Source organism: Cherax quadricarinatus, chromosome 58 (assembly GCF_038502225.1).
Source record: "Cherax quadricarinatus isolate ZL_2023a chromosome 58, ASM3850222v1, whole genome shotgun sequence".
NCBI classification, from domain to species: Eukaryota; Metazoa; Arthropoda; class Malacostraca; order Decapoda; family Parastacidae; genus Cherax; species Cherax quadricarinatus.
Window position 1 is genome coordinate 13,546,534 of NC_091349.1, and position 25,605 is coordinate 13,572,138.

General features: G+C 38.7%; 1 protein-coding gene across 2 annotated transcripts in view; it reads right to left on the reverse strand.

Moving 5' to 3' along the window:
- Positions 1-1,317: 1,317 nt before the first annotated feature.
- Acat1 (Acetyl-CoA acetyltransferase 1) overlaps positions 1,318-25,605 on the reverse strand; it is a 62,173-nt gene continuing 37,885 nt past the window's right edge. Inside the window, exons 9-12 of one of the 2 annotated variants that reach the window (XM_053790203.2) lie at positions 14,499-14,656; positions 7,310-7,426; positions 4,257-4,338; positions 1,318-1,784 (exon numbers count right to left, since the gene is read on the reverse strand). In XM_053790203.2, coding sequence (XP_053646178.1) covers positions 1,596-1,784; positions 4,257-4,338; positions 7,310-7,426; positions 14,499-14,656 — 546 coding nt within the window. In that variant the 3' untranslated portion in view covers positions 1,318-1,595. The remainder of the gene's footprint in view (positions 1,785-4,256; positions 4,339-7,309; positions 7,427-14,498; positions 14,657-25,605) is intronic. The other variant, XM_053790204.2, reaches the window with a different exon arrangement.

The window sequence follows — 25,605 nt, forward strand, 5'->3', positions numbered from 1 at the left end:
TAAAGAAAATTTGAAAAGAGATACCAGAGGCCTACATACATTAAGTCTGCAGTCTTCAGCATTACAGCATCATGGAAAAATGTGAAAAAGGTAACTCAGATGCTGAAGGGCCTTGCACATATCATGGCAACAGCACGAGTGTTTGGTGTTACAGAATCAACAATTCGTTCAATTCAAGACAATCAAATGAAGATAAAGGCTTGTGCAATGAATGAGTAATTCTCAGTGTGACAGTCAAAAGAATGAGGAACAGGTCATTACAGCTAAATAAAACAGAAAGTTCACTAAAAATGTGAACTGAAAAAAAAGGTGCCCCCCCCCACTTGATGGTCTTTTTAATAGGGGAGGAAAAATCCTTAACATATTATAAAACTGTGAGAAGGAAGGCCAGCCTAAAAATGAGCACACATTTTGTTCTGGATAGCTTAACCGTTTCAGAATGAGCAGTATGCTATATGAAGAACTGCAAGATAAACAAATCAGTAGTGTATGACAGAGCACTTCACTGCAACAGTCAACTAATAGAGCTGCATCAACATCCTAAGATCCCCAACCTTCAACATCACATCATCAACCTCAACCATCAACCTTGGCCCAGCAGGGCCACAGCCACTCTCTCCACTCACTTCAGGATGTTAAGCATCACCAACCAACTTTTTGGGCCCACAAAGGAAGAAACACTGTCACCATCACTCACTTCATCACTGTCTTGCCAGAGGGGCACAGATACGCAGTTCATAACTGCAAATATCCTCACTCCTCCTTCAGAGTGCAGGCACTGTACTTTCTATCTCCAGGAATCAAGTCTAGCTAACCAGTTTCCCTGGATCCCTTCATAAATGTTACTTTGCTAACACTCCAACAGCATCTCAAGGCAAGTAATTTTTTTTTTTAACACGTCGGCCGTCTCTCACCAAGGCAGGGCGACCCAAAAGAAAGAAAACCCAAAAAAGAAAGAAAAAACTTTCATTATCAGTCAACACTTTCACCATTACTCATACATAATCACTGTCTTTGCAGAAGTGCCCAGATATGACAGTTTAGATAGTCACTCCAAACTGCCAATATCTCAAACCACATCCTCTTCTGTTTCACATAGCATTCTCATTGACAAAATTACATATAAAAGTATTTTTCTAAGAATCATGATAGTAAAAAAAGATTTGTGTGGGTTTTCCAGAGGTCTGAGAAATGTAATCCTATTTTTCCAATAAATTTTTCACTCCTTACATCGTGGAAATTATTGTTCATGGAGTTTTCAGGAAAATACATTATGTGAATTATGAATTTATTTTTTTATTAACATATCGGCCATCTCCCACCAAGGGAGGGTGGCCCGAAAATGAAAAACTTTCATCATCATTCACTCAATCACTGTGTCTACTGTTTATCACAAAAGCCTATATATTACTTACTTAAAAGCACTCAAAATGTAATTTGAGGTACAAAAGTTATAATCGTTTACAAAGTACAGTATATGTACTACAGTAATTCAATTATATGAAAGAGTTCTTAGCACCCAGTACTTTTTCAATGACAGCTGAAGTACATATATTTTTTCTTACCTATAAATCATAAGAGTACATTGTAGACGATTACCAGCTGTGAAATTCTTGAATCTTTTTCTGCAGCAAGTTGAGGTCTGCTCGATGCTTCATCAAAAACTGACCCTCAATATGAAACACTGGGATTTCAAACCTATACAGACTAAGCCACTTTTCATTGCCTGGCTCAGTAATGTCCACTTTCACAAGATGAAATTCCTCTCTCAAAGGCTCCAGAGTCTGCAAAAGTGTAATTATTATTCTTTGTGTTGTAGAGTGCTGTTATATTCTTAAGGAAAAACATTACTCCTGTAGGATTTATACAACACTTGGGAAATGGGACTTAATAATGTATGACCAAAGAAAGAGGGCACCTCCAGCTCTTTAATTCAAGAGCCCTTCACCAACTTACCTATAAATTCAACCCTTTCCCAAATTCATGAGGTTTCTAATTCATGAAATTTGATTCTCAAACATTTTTTCTGATAGGAGATATGTGAATTAATTCAGTTATTTGCTAGCTACTCAGTGCCCATTTTCTCTTAGCTTTTGGTGCATGACTAAATTGAAAACTGATTTAATGAACATCTTGAAATGCTTTCTTTTGACTTCTTCACAATTTAGAAATCACAATAAAGATACAAATTTTTACCATCCACAGTTTTATTGCTCAACCATTGGTTATGAGTGAGAATGGCTGGATTTGAGACAGGCCTGCCTAGCATAGGTCTATGCTACAGTGATCCTCAGTTCTTAAGAATTTTTACATAATTACGAGTTAGAGTAGCTAATGGGATGGAATATTATAGATTAATTATTGCTAAATACTATAAAAAAATGTAATGTATCAGTGGAAGCTGTGATTTCGTGTATAGGGCAAGGACGAATAACATCTTGTGGGAGTGAGGAAGAGCCGGTTGTGAGAGTGGGGGAAGTTCATGTGGCAGTGGGTAGAATGAAAGGGGGTAAGGCAGCTGGGACTGATGGGATAAAGATAGAAATGTTAAAAGCAGGTGGGGATGTAGTTTTGGAGTGGATGGTGCTATTACTTAATAAATGTATGGAAGAGGGTAAGGTACCTAGGGATTGGCAGAGAGCATGCATAGTTCCTTTGTATAAAGGCAAAGGGGATAAAAGAGAGTGCAAAAATTATAGGGAAATAAGTCTGTTGAGTATACCTGGTAAAGTGTATGGTAGAGTTATTATTGAAAGAATTAAGAGTAAGACGGAGAGTAGGATAGCAGATGAACAAGGAGGCTTTAGGAAAGGTAAGGGGTGTGTAGACCAAGTGTTTACAGTGAAACATATAAGTGAACAGTATTTAGACAAGGGTAAAGAGGTTTTTGGAAAAGGCATATGACAAGGTGGATAGGGGGGCAATTTGGCAGATGTTGCAGGTGTATGGTATAGGAGGTAGGTTACTGAAAGCAGTGAAGAGTTTTTATGAGGATAGTGAGGCTCAGGTTAGAGTATGTAGGAGAGAGGGAGATTATTTCCCAGTAAAAGTAGGCCTTAGACAAGGATGTGTGATGTCACTGTGGTTGTTCAATACAGTATATTTATAGATGGGGTTGTAAAAGAAGTGAATGCGAGGGTCTTGGCAAGAGGTGTGGAGTTAAAAGATAAAGAATCAAACACAGAGTGGGCGTTGTCACAGTTGCTCTTTGCTGATGACACTGTGCTTTTGGGAGAGTCTGAAGAGAAGTTGCAGAGGTTGGTGGATGAATTTGGTAGGGTATGTAAAAGAAGAAAATTAAAAGTGAATACAGTATAGGAAAGAGTAAGGTGATGAGGATAACAAAAAGATTAGGTGACAAAAGAATGGATATCAGATTGGAGGGAGAGAGTATGGAGGAGGTAAATGTATTCAGATATTTAGGAGTGGACGTGTCAGCAGATGGGTCTATGAAGAATGAGATGAATCACAGAATTGATGAAGGAAAAATGGTGAGAGCGGTGCACTTAGGAGTCTGTGGAGACAAAGAACTTTGTCCGTGAAAGCAAAGAGGGGAATGTATGAGAGTATAGTTGTACCAACACTCTTGTATGGGTGTGAAGCATGGGTGATAAATGTTGCAACGAGGAGGAGGCTGGAGGCAGTGGAGATGTCATGTCTGAGGGCAATGTGGTGTGAATATAATGCAGAGAATTCATAGTCTGGAAATTAGGAAAAGGTGTGGGATTACCAAAACTATTATCCAGAGGGCTGAGGAGGGGTTGTTGAGGTGGTTCGGACATGTAGAGGAAATGGAACAAAACAGAATGACTTCGAGAGTGTATAAATCTGTAGTGGAGGGAAGGCGGGGTAGGGGTCGGCCTAGGAAGGGTTGGAGGGAGGGGGTGAAGGAGGTTTTGTGTGCGAGGGCTTAGACTTCCAGCAAGCATGCATGAACGTATTTGATAGGAGTGAATGGAGACAAATAGTTTTTAATACTTGACGTGCTGTTGGAGTGTGAGCAAAGTAACATTTATGAAGGGATTCAGGGAAACTGGCAGGCCGGACTTGAGTCCTGGAGATGGGAAGTACAGTGTCTGCACTCTGAAGGAGATGTGTTAATGTTGCAGTTTTATAACTAGTGTAAAGCACCCCTCTGACAAGACAGTGATGGAGTGAATGATGATGAGAGTTTTTCTTTTTAGGGCCACCCTGCCTTGGTGGGAATTGGCCGACGTGTTCATATTAATAATAATATCAGTGGTGACACAACATACCTTCAATGCAACATCGCAGAGAGGACATGGGTTCTTAGTAAAGAGTGTGACAGTGGGCTTGCTGCAAGTTTTTGGGTGCTTCCTGTTAAATTGAAGATTGTGCATCAAAAAGTGAAAATTACAATTTCTAGTCAAGAAAGTTACAATTTTTGTTTTATTTAATCATGGGGAAGCACTAAACCTGTAAGGATCACATATCACCTGGGGAATGGTAGGCATTTAGGTTTGGTCAAAGGAAGGGGAGGACAAGTCTAATTTCTTGGATCAAGAACCTCACACCAGCATCAAGGCACTACCCTTCAGGGGGCACAGAAATATATATTAAGGGGTTGAAATAACCACACACTTACCTCCTCTCTAGGCCTCAGAAGGAACACTATCTTATTTGACGAAGACATCTTTCTTTCAACACACCGGCTGTATCCCACCGAGGCGGGGTGGCCCAAAAGGAAAAACAAAAGTTTCTCCTTTTACATTTAGTAATATATACAGGAGAAGGGGTTACTAGCCCCTTGCTCCCTGCATTTTAGTTGCCTCTTACAACACGCATGGCTCACGGAGGAAGAATTCTGTTCCACTTTCCCATGGAGATAAGAAGAAATAAACAAGAACAAGAACTAGAAAGAAAATAGAAGAAAACCCAGAGGGGTGTGTATATACTATATGCTTGTACATGTATGTGTGGTGTGACCTGAGTGTAAGTAGAAGTAGCAAGACATGCCTGAAATCTTGCATGTTTATGAGACAGACAAAAGACACCAGCAATCCTACCATCATGTAAAACAATTACAGGCTTTCATTTTACACTCACTTGGCAGGATGGTAGTACCTCCCTGGGCGGGTGCTGTCTACCAACCTGCTACCTAGATGAAGACATTTTTTTTTTTTTTTTTAACACTGGCTGATTCCCACCAAGGCAGGGTGGCCCGAAAAAGAAAAACTTTCACCATCATTCACTCCATCACTGTCTTGCCAGAAGGGTGCTATACACTACAGTTTTTAAACTGCAACATTAACACCCCTCTTTCAGAGTGTAGGCACTGTACTTCCCATTTCCAGGACTCAAGTCTGGCCTGCCAGTTTCCCTGAATCCCTTCATAATTGTTACTTTGCTCACACTCCAACAGCATGTCAAGTATTAAAATCCATTTGTCTCCATTCACTCCTATCAAACACGCTCACGCATAAATAATCCAAGAAACACACAGTATGACTTATTTTCCTTGTGGTTTTCTTTTTAAGTTCTTCCCAAGGATATGCAACTGACTAACTTCTAGGTATCTATTAACTACAAGGTAATGTGTAGCAGGGTTTGACCTGGGTACTTTCAGTTACGAGGCAGACATGCTGGCACTACACTTTGGCTGTGAACATCTTCTGTACACTTCTAAAAGAGCTGTGTTAACCCTTAAACTGTCCAAATGTAGATCTACGTTTTTTCAGCATTTGAAAGTATGTAAAAAACCGTAGATTTTTTTTTTTTTTACATTTGATAACGTGTAAAAAACTTTGATCTACTTTTTTTGTTGTTGTTGTATTTGAAAATATGTAAAAAAAAAACGTAGATCTACTTTTGGAGCACTACGCATGTGAATGTAAATCTGTTTGGACAGTTTAAGGGTTAATTTCTGAAGTTTGCTACATTGAGGTCCGTTTAGTTGAAGATTTACTAAATGCTGTAGTAATTACACAGCATATACTTGTACATGTTAAACTCCTTTACTCACTCCAGCTGGAGTTATACAAGGAACAGACAGGTGAATGAAATGGTCTTCATTATTGTAAAATATATTTATTACATATACTGTACAGTGTAAAGTCTAATACTACCCATCAAAAGTTTAAATTAATTTAATAAAACCGTCAGTGTGCTAATTTCGGTTTAATATTGACAAGTTTCTCCTGACTTTTACTGGCCAAACACACAAGGCTTAATAAAATTCTTCTTATATTACAAGTATTTCAATAACAACACTTCACAAAAATACAAACCAAACTCTACAAGTGATTAAGTAATTATGCCTTCTATTAATATGAAACAAATACAGTGGAACCTCAAATTTCGAACTTAATCCATTCCAGGAGCTAGTTCTAGTCGAAAAGTTTGAAAGACGAAACAATATTTCCCGTGAGAAATAATGGAAATACAATTAATCTGTTCCAGAAACCCAAAAATATTCACAAAAAAATACAAGTTATAGATAGTACATGTATTACATTATAGTTTACATACACACAACAAATATAGTGTACAATTATTAATAAATTTAAATAAACATAAAAAATAACATTTTTACTTACCTTTATTGAAGATTAGTGATGGCATCTGGAAGGTAGGGAGGAGGAGAGAGGGAGTTGGGGTTATTGTTTGGAAGGGGAATCCCCCTCCATAAGGACTTTAGGTATCAAAGCCCTCTCTGGGGTTACTTCCCTTCTCTGCCTTTTAATGCCACTAGGACCAGCTTGAGAGTCACTGGACCCGTCTCGCAAAATAACCGTCCACAGTGTTTCTGGCAAGCTCAACAAGTTGCACACCACTCTCATACTTCTGTATTATTTCCTTCTTCACATCTATGGTGTTTCTCACTTTCTTTACCACAGGGGTACCACTAGCAAGTTTCTTTGGGCCCTTGGTAGCTTATTTCAGTCCCACAAGCACTAAACACGATGAATTAATCGTAAAATGTTTAAATGAGGCCGCAGGGTAGTATTCACAAAGCCCGACTGGCTCACAGCGCCTGTGCGGGGACACGAACAGAGGGGGCTGGTGGACAGGTCCAGTACCCAGCGGTTCGAAAGAGGGCGAGTTCAATAAGGACAAATTGGTTCGAAAAATGCGGTCGATTTTTGAAGAGTTCGATAAGTGATACGTTCAAAATTTGAGGTTCCACTGTATATACACATGTAAAACTCTTAACTACTTACAATATCAGAATTTGTCTTCTCTCATTTTTAAACACACCAAAAAAATTAAAATAGGGATATTACAATTTCAGGAAATATACATTCTAACAAACAATTTTGCAGAAAAACCATTCTAGGTAGAAACTTACACTTTCTCGATCATAATAGCTGAGGCCCCACCACCACCATTACAAATTGATGCTACACCCTTTTGTCCAGGTTTCAATGCGTGTGCCAGATGCACCACAATACGTGCCCCAGACATTCTGCCGGAAAACATTAAAATACATTTAACTTCTTTTTCATTCAGTCTCCTATGAGGTTATAGAATATTAGAATTAATATTTTACATCAGCTTTAAAAATTGGTTCTCAGGTTTTTCCCTAAACCTGAAATATACAAATCCAGGATAAGAGAACCCACCCTTTACAAGCACCAACAAATTTGAACAATTATGTCTCAGAATCCTAGAAAGAAAACAGCAGAATTGAGGTAATACAGTACTGCACTGTATAAAGATTTTTATGATAGTGAAGAGTTACAAATTCAATGAGGAATATATAATCTTCAACAAAATGCAAAAGTCAATCACATCAACTGAAAATGGCACACAATAAAAAAATAATTTAAGAACCTCTGATGCTTTACTAAATATCACAAAAATCACCAAAAGGTTAAAGGTATATTCTCCCCCCCCCCCAAAAAAAAAAAAAAAAAATTGTTAATACAATCTCATTCACCCCCACCTTCACTCACACACACACAAAACTGTGTCAAGCCAAACTTCCTTAAGTGGTACTTGAGTGGCTGTCATCAGGAACTGCTGGATGAAAATGCTGCTTTCATGACAGGACATCTCCACTGCCTCCAGCTGCCTCCTCGCTGCAGCATTTACAACCCAAGCTTTACACCCATACAAGTGTGTTGGTACCACTATACTTTCGTACATTCCCTTCTGTCTCCATGGATGACGTTCTTTGTCTCCATGGATAACATTCCTTGTTTCCATGGATAATGTTTTTCGTCTCCACAGATATATCAACGCACCACTCACCTTTTCTCCTTCATCAATTCTATGGTTAACCTCAACCTTCATAAACCCATCCACTGACAAGTCAACTCCCAAATATCTGAAAACATTCACTTTTTCCATACTCCCTCTCTCCAATGTGATATCCAATTTTTCTTTATCTAAATCATTTGATACCCTTATCACCTTACTCTTATCTATATTCACTTTCAACTTTCTACATTTACACACCCTTCCAAACTCTTCCACTATCCTTTGCAACTTTTCTTTAGACTCTACCATAAGCACAGTATCATCCACAAAAAGTAACTGCATCAACTCCCATTTTGTATTTGATTCCCCATAATTTAATCCCATCCTTCTCCCCAACACCCTAGCATTTACTTCTTTTACAACCCCATCAATAAATACATTAAACAACCATGGTGACATTACTCATCCCTGTCTAACACCTACTTTTACCGGGAAGTAGTCTCCCTCTCTCCTACACACCCTAACCTGGGCCTCACTGTCCTCATATAAACTCTTTACAGCATTTAGTCATTTACTACCTATTCCATATACCTGCAACTTCTGCCACATTGCTCCCCTATCCACTCTATCATATACCTTTTCTAAATCCATAAATGCAATGAAAACTTCCCTACCTTTATCTAAATACTGTTAACATATATGCTTCAATGTAAACACTTGATCTATACGTCCCCTACCCGCTCTAAAGCCTCCTTGTTCATCTGCAATTGTACTGTCTGTCTTACCTCTAATTCTTTCAATAATAACCCTACAGTACACTTTACCTGGTATACTAGTAAATTTCTTCTTCTTTCAACGCACCAGCCGTATCCCACTGAGGTGGGGTGGCCCAAAAGGAAAAACGAAAGTTTCTCCTTTTAAATTTAGTAATATATACAGGAGAAGGGGTTACTAGCCTCTTGCTCCTGGCATTTTAGTGGTCTCTTACGACATGTATAGCTTACGGAGGAAGAATTCTGTTCCACTTCCCCATGGAGATCAGAGGAAATAAACAAGAACTAGAAAGAAAATAGAAGAAAACCCAGAGGGGTATGTATATATATGTTTCTATATGTATGTGTAGTGTGACCTAAGTGTAAGTAGAAGTAGCAAGATGTACCTGAAATCTTGCATGTTTATGAGACAGAAAAAAGGACACCAGCAACCCTACCATCATGTACAACAATTACTGGCTTTTGTTTTACACTCACTTGGCAGGATGGTAGTACCTCCCTGGGCAGTTGCTGTCTACCAACCTACTACCTTGACTTAGTAAATTTATTCCCTTATAATGTTTACAATCTCTTTTGTCCCCTTTCTTCTTTCTTTCAACACACTGGCCATATCCCACCGAGGCGGGGGTGGCCCAAAAGGAAAAACTAAAGTTTCTCCTTTTACATTTAGTAATATATACAGGAGAAGGAGTTACTAGCCCCTTGCTCCTGGCATTTTAGTCACCTCTTACAACACGCATGGCTTATGGAGGAAGAATTCTGTTCCACTTCCCCATGGAGGTAAGAGGAAATAAACAAGAACAGGAACTAGAAAGAAAATAGAAGAAAACCCATAGGGGTGCGTGTATATATGCTTGTACATGTATGTGAAGTGTGACCTAAATGTAAGTAGAAGTAGCAAGACGTACCTGAAATCTTGCATGTGTATGAGACAGAATAAAAGGACATCAGCAATCCTACCATCATGTAAAACAATTATAGGCTTTCGTTTTACACTCACTTGGCAGGACGGTAGTACCTCCCTTGGCGGTTGCTGTCTACCAACCTACTACCTTGACTTAGTAAATTTATTCCCTTATAATTTTTACAATCTCTTTTGTCCCCCTTACCTTTATATAAAGGAACTATACATGCTCTCTGCCAATCCCTAGGTACCTTCCCCTCTTTCATACATTTATTAAACAAAAATACTAACCATTCCAACAATAAATACCCCCCTGCTTTTAACATTTCTGTCATGATCCCATCAGTTCCAGCTGCTTTACCCCCTTTCATTCTACGTAATGCCTTGCACACCTCCCCCCCCACTCGCATTCTGCTCTTCTTCACTCCTAAAAGATGTTATACCTCCCTGGCTAGTGCATGAAATTACCGCCTCCCTTTCTTCATCGATATTTAAAAGTTCCTCAAAATATTCTCGTCATCTACCCAATACCTCCAGCTCCCCATTTACTAACTCCCTCCAAAATTTTTTCTTATTTTCAGAAAAATTTCTTGACAGTACTTCTCCCACTATCATCTGCTCTCCTTTTGGACTCTCTCACCTTTCTTTTACTCTCCATATACTCTGATCATCTTATAACACTTCTGCTTTGTAAAAACCTCTTATAAGCTACCTTTCTCTCTTTTATCACACACTTTACTTCATCAATCCACCAATCATTCCTCTTTCCTCCTGCACCCACCCTCCTATAGCCACAAACTTCTGCCCCACATTCTTATGTACATTTTTAAAACTATCCCAACCCTCTTCAACCCTCCCACTACCCCACCTTTCTGCCAATAGTTGCTTATATCTCACCCTAACTTCCTCCTCCCTTAGTTTATACACTTTCACCTCTCTCTTACTTGCTGTTGTCATTTTCCTTTTGTCCTGTCTACCTCTTACTCTAATTGTAGTTATAACTAAATGATGATCCAATATATCCATTGCCCCTCTATAAACATGTACATCCTGAAGCCTACCCATCAACCTTTTATCCACCAATACATAATCTAACAAACTACTTTCATTACGTGCTATATCATATCTTGTACAGTGGAACCCCGAGTTTCAGCCATAATTCTTTCCAGAAGGCTGTTCGAGTGCCATTACTGAACGAATTTGTTCCCATAAGGAATAACGTAAATTAGAGTAGTCCATTTCAGACCCCCGAAAATACACTTACATAATTGTTTGAGTTGGGAGCTGTTCGAAACTCGAGGTACCACTGTATGCTTATTTATTCTCTTTTTCATAAAATATGTATTACTTGTTATCAAACCTCTTTCTACACAGCTCAATTAAAGGCTCCCCATTTTCATTTACACATGGCACCCCAAATTTACCTACTACTCCCTCCACAACATTTTTACCCACTTTAGCACTGAGATTCACAACCACAAGTACTCTCTCACTTGGTTCAAAACTCCCCATGCATTCACTCAACATTTCCCAAAATCTCTCTCTCTCCTCTACACTTCTCTCTTCTCTAGGTGCAAAAAGACTTACTATAACCTAATTTTCACATCCAACCCATATTTTACTCCACATAATCCTTGAATTTAAACATTTATATTCCCTCTTTTCCTGCCATAACTTATCCTTCAACATTATTGCTACTCCTTCCTTAGCTCTAACTCTATTTGAAACCCCTGACCTAATCCCATTTATTTCTCCCCACTGGAACTCTCCTATCTCCTTCAGCTTTGTTTCACTTAAAACCAGTACATCCAGCTTCTTTTCATTCATAACATTCACAATCATCTCTTTCTTATTATTCACACAACATCCACGCACATTCAAACATCCCATTTTGATGATTTTCTTCTTTTTCTTTTTGGTAAGCTATACGGGAAAAGGGATTACTAACCCATTGTTCTGAGCATGTTAGTCGACTTTTACAACACGCATGGCTTACGGAGGAAAGATTTTTATTCCATTCACCATGAATATGAAAGGAAAGGTAATAAGAACAATAACTATTAAGATAAAATCAAAGAAAACTCAGATGAGTGTGTATACATAAACGTGTACATGAATGTGTAGTGTGACCTAAGTGTAAATAGAAGTAGCAAGACGTATCTGAAATCTTGCATGTTTATGAGACAGAAAAAGAGACACCAGCAATCCTACCATCATGTAAAACAAATACAGGCTTCCTTTCTACACTCACCTGGTAGGACAGTAGTACCTCCCCGAGTGGCTGTTGTCTACCAACCTACTACAGAAGGAATTACTAGGCCCTTGCACCCAGCATTTTAGTCGCCTCTTACGACACGCATGGATTATGGAAGAAGGATTCTTCTCCAATTCCCCATGGAGACTTGTATACACACATACATGTGTCTCTTAACATAATGATAAATGGATCACCTATCACAAAACTCACAGAGGGAAAATTCCTAGGAATCCACCTTGATAATAGACTCAAATTTCAAACACATATACAACAAATTTCCAAAAAAAATTCCAAGACCATAGGCATACTATCGAAGATACAGTACTATGTTCCACAGTCAGCCCTCCTGGCCCTATATCACTCACTTCTTTACCCCTATCTCACCTATGGAATTTGTGCATGGGGCTCAACAACAATAAACCATCTCAGACCACTAATCACCCAACAAAAGGCTGCAGTCAGAATGATAACAAATTCCCACTACAGACAGTACACTCCACCAATATTCAAAACTCTAAACCGGTTATTTTCTTATAGTCGGACTTGAGTCCTGGAAATGGGAAGTACAATGCCTGCACTTTAAAGGAGGGGTTTGGGATATTGGCAGTTTGGAGGGATATGTTGTGTATCTTTATACGTATATGCTTCTAAACTGTTGTATTCTGAGCACCTCTGCAAAAGCAGTGATAATGTGTGAGTGTGGTGAAAGTGTTGAATGATGATGAAAGTATTTTCTTTTTGGGGATTTTCTTTCTTTTGTGGGTCACCCTGCCTCGGTGGGAGATGACCAACTTGTTGAAAAAAAAAAAAAAAACCTACTCACAATACAAAACATCCATACTTATTACTGCACCTACTACATACATAGAACACTTAACTCTGACATAAACCCTCCCCTCAAACATCTCCTTACCAACCTCAACAGAACACATGACCATAACACAAGACACAGATCACTCTTTGACATTCCTCGTGTCCATCGCACGCTATGCAAAAACTCAATGCACATAAAAGGCCCTAAAATCTGGAATTCATTACCTGTGAATATAAAAGAAACACTGTTTATAAATTCAAGTCTCTTCTCAAAAATCACTTACTCACCCACAAGTAAATAAATACTGAATAATTGTATCTCATAAACTGTATCTCATATATGTATCTCATTATTGTATTATTGTATCATTATTGTTTTTGTAATACTCATTTGTGCTTGTTATCTATTTACAATAATGTTTTACCACTGAATACTTCATTGCTTAGTTAATCTTAAGTTAATTTTAAGCCTGCCCATAATGCTATGCATTCAAGTGGCTTTGGCATGCTTTATTTAACTGTATTCTTTTGTACTTCACTGTATCATGTTCAAATTAATAAATAAAATAAAAAAAAAAATATATATTGTACAACTATGATATAATTCATTAGTGTTAAGTAGCCAGTAAGCCAATCATGTTAAGTTGGCCCATCATGCCTAGGCATAATAGAGACTCTCTTTGCATTGCAACCCATTATTGTAAATACATAATCTCAATGTACTATTTGCAAAGACGTAAATAAATAAATTGCCCTTGTAATTTTAAGTTAGGCTAAGCTTGCCAGAAATACTCGACATAACCATAGGGTTTTTACATGCATTATGAAGTGTCACCTATTTCTGCGCAATATCTCATGTAGAAATAAATTATGAATTTGAAATAGGCCTAAAAGTGGCAGAAATTGCCTAAAAGTGGCAGAAATCATCAATTTTTAATTCTATCAAATGATACCAAGAAACAGCCAATAAAATCATAAAAAAAATCTAGATAACACCTTAAAGTCGCTATTTTCAACCAAATACACCTACCACCCGACTTACGACCGAGTTTGGTTCCGAGAAACCGGTCGTAAGTCAAAATGGTCGTAAGTCGAACTTTACTACTGAATATCAACAAAACATTTTTGTAATGACTTTATTTTATTGTTTTATTTTGGTATTTCATGTTTTACTTTACTTTTTATGTTGTTAGTACTGTATTTTATACTGTAAAGTTTAGGATAAACACTGTGTACAACACAAATAGTTGTTTATTTCCCAGAAATTTGGCACAAAAAACACGGTCGTAAGTCGAGTGGCTGTAAGTCGAGCAGGTCGTAAGTCGGATGGTAGGTGTACAAGGTCAGAGTTTTGCTTTTTCATATGCACCGCTTGGGGCAGAATTTTTTTATACTGTGCATGCTCGCTGCACACACCTGTTCTCTCCTTCAGCTTATCTGGGTGAGAAGAGCTCAAAACATAGATCTACATAAGTGACCCTGGTGTCAATAATGTACATAGTTCAATGGATGAGACAGTGCAAGAGTTAACAGTTTAAATTTGTAATAAAAAAAAAGATTTATCATCATTTAAAAAAATGAAGCTTACCCAATGGGATGACCCAGTGAGACTGCCCCACCATGGACGTTGACTTTGGCTGGATCCAAGTTACACATTTTGATATTGGCCAGAACCACTACTGAGAAGGCCTCATTCACCTCCCACATTGCTATATCATCGTGTTTCACACCTGTCATTTCCAACAACTGATGGAAAAATAAGAAATATCATTAGTTACTGCATAAAAAGAAATTTGTACTATTTATAATGCACACTGACCCATAAGCTCATTCAGTTCATAAGGCCATATATAGCTATTGATAATAAGTTCAAATAGAACTACAGCCATCTGTCTAAATTTGCCAGCTTCTCTATTTTCAGATTTTGATTATCGAATAAGTTTACTGATCAGCAATCAATAATATGTACAACTGAATTATGATTCAATTATTCAACATTTTTTCTGGCTCAATATAGTATTTCCTAAACGTAAATCTCTTCATTTTGGTCATTATTTCATATGTCAATAATGACCAGATTACAATGGTACATCACAAAGATATGTAGTGTGAACTAATTTCGTATTCACAGTTACTAATTTCATGGGGCCTCTAGGAACACAACTCTCTGCCAATTTGTATATAGGGTGTATACAGTTTTTTTTTTCCAACAAGTTGGCCATCTCCCACTGAGGCAGGGTGACTCAAAAAGAAAGAAAATCCCCAAAAAGAAAATACTTTCATCATCATTCAACACTTTCACCTCACTCATACATAATCACTGTCTTTGCAGAGGCACCCAGATACAACAGTTTAGAGGCATATATAAAGATATATAACATATCCCTCCAAACTGCCAATATCCCAAACCCCTCCTTTAAAGTGCAGGAATTGTACTTCCCATTTCCAGCATTCAAGTCCGACTATATAAAAATAACGGGTTTCCCTGAATCCCTTTATTAAATATTACCCTGTTCACACTCCAACAGCTCGTCAGGTCCCAAAAACCATTTGTCTCCATTCACTCCTATCTAACATGCTCATGCATGCATGCTGGAAGACCAAGCCCCTCACCCATAAAACCTCCTTTACCCCCTCCCTCCAATCTTTTCGAAGACAACCCCTACCCAGTCTTCCTTCCCCTACCGATTTATACTCTCCCCGTGTCATTCTACTTTGATCCATTCTCTCTAAATGACCAAACCAGCCCTCTGACTAATTCTTTTATTAACTCCACACCTTCTCCTAATTTCCTCACTCCAAATTCTCTGCATAATATTTACAGCACACAGGGTGGATAGGGGGGCAATGTGGCAGATGTTGCAGGTGTATGGTGTAGGAGGTAGGTTACTGAAAGCAGTGAAGAGTTTTTACGAGGATAGTGAGGCTCAAGTTAGAGTATGTAGGAAAGAGGGAAATTATTTCCCAGTAAAAGTAGGCCTTAGACAAGGATGTGTGATGTCACCGTGGTTGTTTAATATATTTATAGATGGGGTTGTAAGAGAAGTAAATGCGAGGGTCTTGCCAAGAGGCGTGGAGTTAAAAGATAAAGAATCACACATAAAGTGGGAGTTGTCACAGTTGCTCTTTGCTGATGACACTGTGCTCTTGGGAGATTCTGAAGAGAAGTTGCAGAGATTGGTGGATGAATTTGGTAGGGTGTGCAAAAGAAGAAAATTGAAAGTGAATACAGGAAAGAGTAAGGTTATGAGGATAACAAAAAGATTAGGTGATGAAAGATTGGATATCAGATTGGAGGGAGAGAGTATGGAGGAGGTGAATGTATTCAGGTATTTGGGAGTGGACGTGTCAGCGGATGGGTCTATGAAAGATGAGGTGAATCATAGAATTGATGAGGAGAAAAGGGTGAGTGGTGCACTTAGGAGTCTGTGGAGACAAAGAACTTTGTCCTTGGAGGCAAAGAGGGGAATGTATGAGAGTATAGTTTTACCAACGCTCTTATATGGGTGTGAAGCATGGGTGATGAATGTTGCAGCGAGGAGAAGGCTGGAGGCAGTGGAGATGTCATGTCTGAGAGCAATGTGTGGTGTGAATATAATGCAGAGAATTCGTAGTTTGGAAGTTAGGAGGAGGTGCGGGATTACCAAAACTGTTGTCCATAGGGCTGAGGAAGGGTTGTTGAGGTGGTTCGGACATGTAGAGAGAATGGAGCGAAACAGAATAACTTCAAGAGTGTATCAGTCTGTAGTGGAAGGAAGGCGGGGTAGGGGTCGGCCTAGGAAAGGTTGGAGGGAGGGGGTAAAGGAGGTTTTGTGTGCAAGGGGCTTGGACTTCCAGCAGGCATGCATGAGCGTGTTTGATAGGAGTGAATGGAGACAAATGGTTTTTAATACTTGACGTGCTGTTGGAGTGTGAGCAAAGTAACATTTATGAAGGGGTTCAGGGAAACCGGCAGGCCGGACTTGAGTCCTGGAGATGGGAAGTACAGTGCCTGCACTCTGAAGGAGGGGTGTTAATGTTGCAGTTTAAAAACTGTAGTGTAAAGCACCCTTCTGGCAAGACAGTGATGTAGTGAATGATGGTGAAAGTTTTTCTTTTTCGGGCCACCCTGCCTTGGTGGGAATCGGCCAGTGTGATAATAAATAAAATAAAAAACTTTGCCCTTAGTTGTCGTCGTCATAGAGTCTCAAAACTCCAGCCCGTCGCGTTAGCCACTAGACCAGCTAGCCTCCAACCGCTTCCTCGCTGCAGCATTTACAACCCAAGCTTCACACCCATACAAGTGTTGGTACCACCATAATTTCATACATTCATTCTTTGCTTCCATAGATAAATTTTTTTTGTCTCCACATGTACCTCAATGTACCACTCACCATTTTTCCTTCATCAATTCTATGGTTAACCTCATGCCTCATAAACCCATCCGCTGACATGTCAACTCCCAAATATCTGAAAACATTCACTTCTTCCATTCTCCCTCTCTCCAATGTGATATCCAGTTTTTCTTTATCTAAATCATTTGATACTCTCATCACCCTACTCTTATCTATGTTCACTTTCAACTTTCTACCCTTACACATCCTCCCACTAACCTTTGCAACATTTCTTTAGAATCTCCCATAAGCACAGTACCATCAGCAAAAAGTAACTCCCATTTTGTATTTGATTCCCCATAATTTAATCCCACCCCTCTCCCCAACACCCTAGCATTTACTTCTTTTACAACACCATCTATAAATTTATTAAACAACCATGGTGACATTACACATCCCTGTTTAAGACCTACTTTTACCAGGAAGTAATCTCCCTCTCTTCTATACACCCTAACCTGAGCCTCACTATCCTCATAAAAATGCTTTACAGCATTTAGTAACTTACTACCTATTCCATGTACTTGCAACATTGCTCCCCTATCCACTCTATCATATGTCTTTTCTAAATCCATAAATACAATGAAAACTTCCCTACCTTTGTCTAAATACTGTTCAAGCCTCCTTGCTCACCTGCAATCCTAATCTCTGTCTTACCTCTAATTCTTTCAATAATAACCCTACCATACACTTTTCCTGGTATAATTCCCCTTTAATTTTTACAATCTCTTTTGTCCCCCTTCCTTTTATATAATGGAACTATACATGCTCTCTGCCAATCCCTAGGTACCTTCCCCTCTTTCATACATTAAACAAAAATACCAACCATTCCAACACTATATCCATTCTTTCTTTCTTTCTTTCAACACACCGGACATATCCCACCAAGGCAGGGTGGCCCAAAAAGAAAAACAAAAGTTTCTCTTTTAAATTTAGTAATTTATACGGGAGAAGGGGTTACTAGCCTCTTGCTCTCGGCATTTTAGTCGCCTCTTACAACACGCATGGCTTACGGAGGAAGAATTCTGTTCCACTTCCCCCATTCACCTGCTTTTAACATTTCTGTCATAATCCCGTCAGTTTCAGCTGCTTTACCCCCTTTCATTCTACGTAATGCCTCACACACCTCCCTCACACTCATCCTGCTCTTCTTCACTCCTAAAAGATGTTACACCTCCCTGGCCAGTGCATGAAATTACCACCTCCCTTTCTTCATCAACATTTAAAGTTCCTCAAAATATTCCCGCCATCTACCCAATACCTCCAGCTCCCCATCTACTAACTCCCCTATTCTGTTTTTAACTGACAAATCCACTCGTCCCCTAGGCTTTCTTAACTTGTTTATCTCACTCCAATTTTTTTCTTATTTTCATAAAAATTTCTTGACAGTGCCTCTCCCACTCTATCATCTGCTCTCCTTTTGCACTCTCTCACCACTCCACCTTTCTTTTACTCTCCATATACATGTACTCTGCTGTTCTTATAACACTTCTGCTTTGTAAAAACCTCTCATGAGCTACCTTTTTCTCTTTTATCACACCCTTTACTTCATCATTCCACCAATCATCCCTCTTTCCTCCTGCACCCACCCTCCTATAGCCACAAACTTCTGCCCCGCATTCTAATACTGCATTTTTAAAACTATTCCAACCCTCTTCAAACCCTCCATTACTCATACTTGCACTAGCCCACCTTTCTGCCAATAGCTGCTTTTATCTCACCCTAACCTCCCCCTCCCTAATCAAATCAAATCAAGTTTATTCTCTATAAAGATTACAAAGTGGGTTTGATATATTATAGGATATTGTGTGGTTTACATATTATATAAAACTAATTACAGAGAGGGCCACTATCACACCTAGCATGACTAGGCATTTTGGGCAGACTAAGATTAATTCAAAACTCTATATTTGTACATGTTATGGAGCATATTAGTATTAAGGCTAAGTAACTGCATTATAGTTCGTAAATTTAGCAATGTGAATGGCTTTGTTTTGGTACAATACATAGTTTCTATTGAAGCTCCTATATTGGAGTATCACAGGCAAACTTATGACTAGTTAAGTTTCATTAGGTAATAGTTGTATTACGTATTTCAATGTTTATAGTCAACTGGGTGAGTGTAGGTGCGAATTGTGGGGAATCACAGATATCGAGGGGAGGTCTAGGCTGTTTTTTGTGTGTGTATGATTCAAGAGAATAGGCAGTTTTCATGTAGTTAGCTGATGGTGGGGTGTGTCAGGGAGATAAGATGTTTTCTAATAGTAGTTTTGAAAGTGATGAATGTGCCTTTTATGTACTTTGAATTTTTGTATAGGTTTAGCCAGACATGGGGAATGTCATAGAGATGTTTGTGTCTGGTGTTATGCCTGTGGGTCCTGTCACAACTATCAAGAAAGTGTTTTAGGTCAGGGTTAATATTGGAATTTAAGGTTCTGTAAATTGAAGTTGCACAGTAGTAAGTGTGGATGTTCTGAACAGTGAGTAAGTTTTGATCTATGAAGAGTGGGGGGGGGGGGTGTTGCCTAGGACTGGATTGCATGATTATTCTTACTGCCGCTTTAAGTTAGGTTATTATTGGCTTTAGGTGTGTTGCTGCAGTTGATCCCCAAGCACAAATAGCATAGGTGAGGTAGGGATAAATGAGTGAGCAGTATAGTCAGGGCCGGATTACCGCATAGGCAAACTAGGCATTTGCCTAGGGCCCCGCGCATTTGGGGGCCCCGCGGTCCAAGGGGTTCAGGGGCTCATCCAAGACTGCGCACATGGTGCAAGTGCAAAGGAGTCCCTACCTAAAAAGTTCAAGTGTTCGGAGAGTAAAATTGATTTTTAAAAATTAATCAAAACAAAAATAAATAATGAAATACTTCGTCATTCTGGATTCACTGATTACAGAATTGGTGAAAAGAAAAGAAATCTACCAGAATCTCAATGACAAGTTTGGATTTCTATTCAAAATTACTACTATGTCAGATGCAGAATTGAGAGAAGCTGCATTAAAGTTGCAACAACACCTTTCAGCAGATGTTTAGGACACATTTGTTGAAGAAATAGTTCATTTTTCTGGGTATATGAATCAGATTAAAGCTCCACCTGAAAGATGTGCCCCCTCAGCTGCTTTGAAACATTTAAGAAATGCAGGTATCTCAGAAACCTTCCCTAATGTTGACATAGGGTATTGCCTTTACCTAACACTTCCAGCTACTAACTGTGAAGGAGAACGTTCATTTTCTGTTTTGAAAAGAGTGAAAAACCAGCTCCGTTCAACAATGAGCCAAGACAAATTGTGTAACCTAGCCTTGTTGACCATTGAGTCTGATCTAACAAGAAATATTGATTTTCAGAATATAATTGATGATTTTGCCAATATGAAATCCAGAAAAAAGTTTATTTAAGAAGTGCCTGTGAATATAAACAATTCTTTACTTTCTTGAGCTTATATGATTTGATAGTCTTATGCATGATGCAATGATAACAATAATGGTCAGTGATTTATAAAGGGAATAATAGTGCTGTAGTGGTTATGCTGAATATAATAGGTACATGATGTCACTACTTTAATAGCCTAATCTAGTAATACTATGCTGTCTTGAGTTTATTCTCTTTAAAATGCATGATTTAACAAGATAGTTATAATGGCTGTTGGTAAATGGTTTTGGTTGTCTTGATGTACTTTCCCTATTAAATTTAATCTAAATAGCCAGAATGTATTTAATTAGACCTTAAACAGGCTCACACCGACCCCCCCACCCCCATGCTGGAAGGGGTCGCTTCGCTTACCCGTAACTCAAAGGGGCCCCACCAATCTGAATAGCCTAGGGCCCGGAGACTTCTTAATCTGGCCCTGAGTATAGTGTGAGAAGAGCAGATTGTGGCATGTAGTAATGTATCTTGGAGAGGATCCCAAATGTTTTGGATACTTTGTTTTGGTATGTGTTGGATATGGGTGCTGAAATTCAGGTTGCTGTCGAAGTGCAGGCCTAGGAATTTGCCCTCATTATGTCTGGCAATAAGAGTGTTGTCAATCTTAGTGTTAGGTTGTGTAACACCTGCTCTGTTACCAAACATAATATAGAAGGTTTTGTCAGTGTTAAGTGTAAGTTTATTGGCTGTCATCCAAGTCGATATTTTGAGCAGCTCCTCGTTAACAATGGTGTTGAGGGTGGCAAGATTTGGGTGGGAGATGACATAAGTCGTGTCATCAGCAAAGAGAATGGGTTTCAGGTGTTGTGATACGTTGGGAAGATCACTGATGCATAAGAGGAAGAGCAGGGGACCAAGGAAACTTCCCTGTGGTACTCCAGTATCAAGTGGCCGTGTTGATGAGGTTGTGTCTTTAATGGTGAAATGCTGATACCTATTAGTAAGGTAGGCTTTGAAATATGCAAGTGCAAGGCCTCTTATACCATAATGTTCAAGTTTGTGGAGTAGGATGCTGTCATCTACTGTGCTTTTCTTAGGTCAGTAAAAAGTCCTAATGGATATTCCTTATTTTCCACTGCTGTGTAAAGCAGATCTAGCATTTTTACAATTGCATCATTAGGGCTTTTATTTTTTCTGAAGCCAATTGGCAGGGGATGAGTATGTTTTGTGCTGTTATAAATTAATATAATCTCTTGTGCATGAGTTTCTCAAAGATTTTGGATAGCAATGGTAAGTTTGATATTGGCCTATAGTTGTTTACATCTGTGGGGTCACCACCTTTATGTATTGGTGTAACCCTTGCTGTCTTGAGTAGTGTCGGGAAAGTGCTAGTTTCTAGTGACTTGTTAAAAAGTAATGAAATAGCATGCAAAAGAACATGGGCCGCTCGCTTGTACAATAATAGTGGGATGTGAGACAGTATGGTGAGTTCTAGTACTGATATCTGTAGTAGTGGGATGTTTGGACATGTATATAGCTAATGCACATTGGTCAAATATTGTAGTAACTAATAAACATAATGAATTTGGTATTGACTATGTATTGAGCTAGTTTATACACTTTCACCTCTCTCTTACTTGCTGTTGCCATTTTCCTTTTGTCCCATCTACCTCTTACTCTAACTGTAGCTACAACTAAATAATGATCTGACATATCCGTTGCCCCTCTATAAACATGTACATCCTGAAGCCTACCCATCAACCATTTATCCACCAATACATAATCTAACAAACTACTTTCATTATGCACTACATTATACCTTGTATACTTATTTATCCTCTTTTTCATAAAATATGTATCACTTATTACCAAACCTCTTTCTACACATAAGTCAATTAAAGGCTCCCCATTTTCATTTACCCCTGGCACCCCAAATTTACCTACTATTCCCTGCAACATTTTTACCCACTTTAGCATTGAAATCCCCAACCACAAGTACTCTCACACTTAGTTCAAAACTCCCCTCACACTCACTCAACATTTCCCAAAATCTCTCTCTCTCCTCGACACTTCTCTCTTCTCCAGGTGCATAAATGCTTACTATAACCCACTTTTCACATCCCTTATTTTACTCCACATCATCCTTGAATTAATACATTTATATTCCCTCTTTTTTTGCAATAACTTATCCTTCAACATTATTGCTACTCCTTCTTTAGCTCTAACTCTATTTGAAACCCCTGACCTAATCCCATTTATTTCTCCCCACTGAAACTCTCCCACCCCCTTCAGCTTTGTTTCACTTAAACCAGGGCATCCAGCTTCTCATTCATAACATCCACAATCTTTCTTTCTTTCTTTCTTTCTTTCAACACACCGGCCATATCACACCGAGGCGGGGTGCCCCAAAAGGAAAAACGAAAGTTTCTCCTTTTATATATACAGAAGGGGTTACTAGCCCCTTGCTCCCGGCATTTTAGTCGCCTCTTACAACACGCATGGCTTACGGAGGAAGAATTCTGTTCCACTTCCCCATGGAGGTAAGAGGAAATAAACAAGAACAAGAACTAGAAAGAAAATAGAAAAAACCCAGAGGGGTGTGTATATATATGCTTGTACATGTATGTGTAGTGTGACCTAAGTGTAAGTAGAAGTAGCAAGACATACTTGTAATCTTGCATATTTATGAGACGAACAAAAGACACCAGCAATCCTACCATCATGTAAAACAATTACAGGCTTTCTTTACACACTCACTTGGCAGGACGGTAGTACCCCCCTGGGTGGTTGTTGTCTGCCAACCTACTATCTAAACATCCACAATCATCTCTCTAAATTCAGAGGAACGACTCTATACACAGTAACACTTGCAAGCCAAGCAAGTGTCATTCCTTAACTTTCTCTTAGCACCACCACAGTCATCACTTGACTTTTCCTTAGCACCACTGGCATCCATTTACTTATAGTTTACCTACTGACAATTCTGTTAAGTCACTGCTCTTTCCCCAGCCCAGTACCAAACCAGGCCTCTTGGATGATGGCCTGATTCAATCAATCTGTTGATGCTGGCCACACCCAGTTCATTGTAGGCACCACACCTCGGGTGATGGTGCCTATGATGAACGTGATTTATCCAGTTAGGATAGGTTTCTGTTGGTAATTCCACTTATGCATGAAAAGTCTTGGTCCCAATACACTGACTGAGATGTCTCTTAAGTGTATTCACTGAACTATGGCATTTCCTTTTGGGATGTACCGTACTGTTGGAAGAGATGCTTGCTTTCTTAGGGTGAGATTCCAAGGTGCAGATGTGACACTACCACAAGCATTACTTTCTCTTAGCACCATCAGCACCACACCACAATCATGATTTGACTTCCATATAGCACCACCAGTATTAACTCTTAAACTGTCCAACCGTAGATCTACGTTCGCTTGCGAAGCGCTCTGAACGTAGATCTATGTTATTTACATTCTTTCTTATGGAGAAAATCAAGGTCAAAGCGCTACGCGTGCAAACGCAGATCTACGTTTGGACAGTTTAAGGATTAAACAACAATCATTATTGACTTAGTATCACCAGTACCACAAAATCTTCACTTGATTTTCTCTTAGCACCAACACAAGTATAATTTGAGTCTGAAATGCTTCCTTTGGACACGACGAAGTGTAAAAATCTTAAAAATAAAAATGGAAAGGTTAACAAGGCAGGCATTACATGACATGGGGTAAGCCAACTACCAAGACCCACAAACTTCACTGAAATTTATAAATTTTCAGAGGAAAACCTGCCAGCCAGAATAGTGCATGTGTTTCAAAATTAGCCCATATGGGTTATTCAGTGACCCATATGGGTTTATCACTTCATATACAGGAGGATCCCACTTATTCAGCACCCTCTTTTCGGTGTCAAACATTTTCACCGGCTTTCAACTGAGCCACTGTTCATTATGTTCGGAGCTTTTACTGCTTTTCTGCCATTTTTGCACAACAGCTGCTTAAGGAAAGGACAATTGGCACCATATTTTAAGTTAAGTATTGTAAGTACTATGTATTTATTTTACTCTTTGTTTTTCGTAAGTCTAGCTGTATTGAGCACTTAATATATGATGGTGTATACACATTATCAGGCGTTTTAGATGCATTCGATAATGAAAAACTGCTCTTTTCCACCCACCAATGTTTTTTGCTTATTGTACGGGGTCAGGAATCTAAGAGCTGTACAAATTGGCCCTCCTGTAAATAAGTGAAAAATATGCTGAATTTTTTAATAAAAATTCATTGTTTTTAATTTTGGAAGGTTTTAGGAAAATAGAATAAATGTGGATCATTGAGTCTGTACTGTTTTGTGTAAGTTAGTTCACAATATTCTGACACTGTACTTTAGGAATCTAAGTTCAAAAGACATAGATAATTTCTATGTTTTGGCTTAATTCAAGTCATTATTGCATATCAACTATCTACAGTTTCTTAAAGTTTAGCCCTTAGAAACTTTCATAGTTTAGCCCTTAGAAACTTTCATAGTTTAGCCCTTAGAAACTTTCATAGTTTAGCCCTTAGAAACTTTCATAGTTTAGCCCTTAGAAACTTTCATAGTTTAGCCCTTAGAAACTTTCATAGTTTAGCCCTTAGAAACTTTCATAGTTTAGCCCTTAGAAACTTTCATAGTTTAGCCCTTAGAAACTTTCATAGTTTAGCCCTGAGAAACTTTCATAGTTTAGCCCTGAGAAACTTTCATAGCCATTACAATCTTCCACAATGAATATTGTAGACAATAACATTTAATCTTAGCCAACATTATTTAGTATGCATCATCTCAACTCATATTTTGAATTTATAGGTTAAAAGACACTAAAAATTGTTGGAAATATGAGGGATTTTTTAGGGGGCAAGAGGAAAAATTTAGCCAAAGAAAAAAGTCTTCTCAGCTTAGCCAAGGCAGGATAGGTAGCAGTACCATGG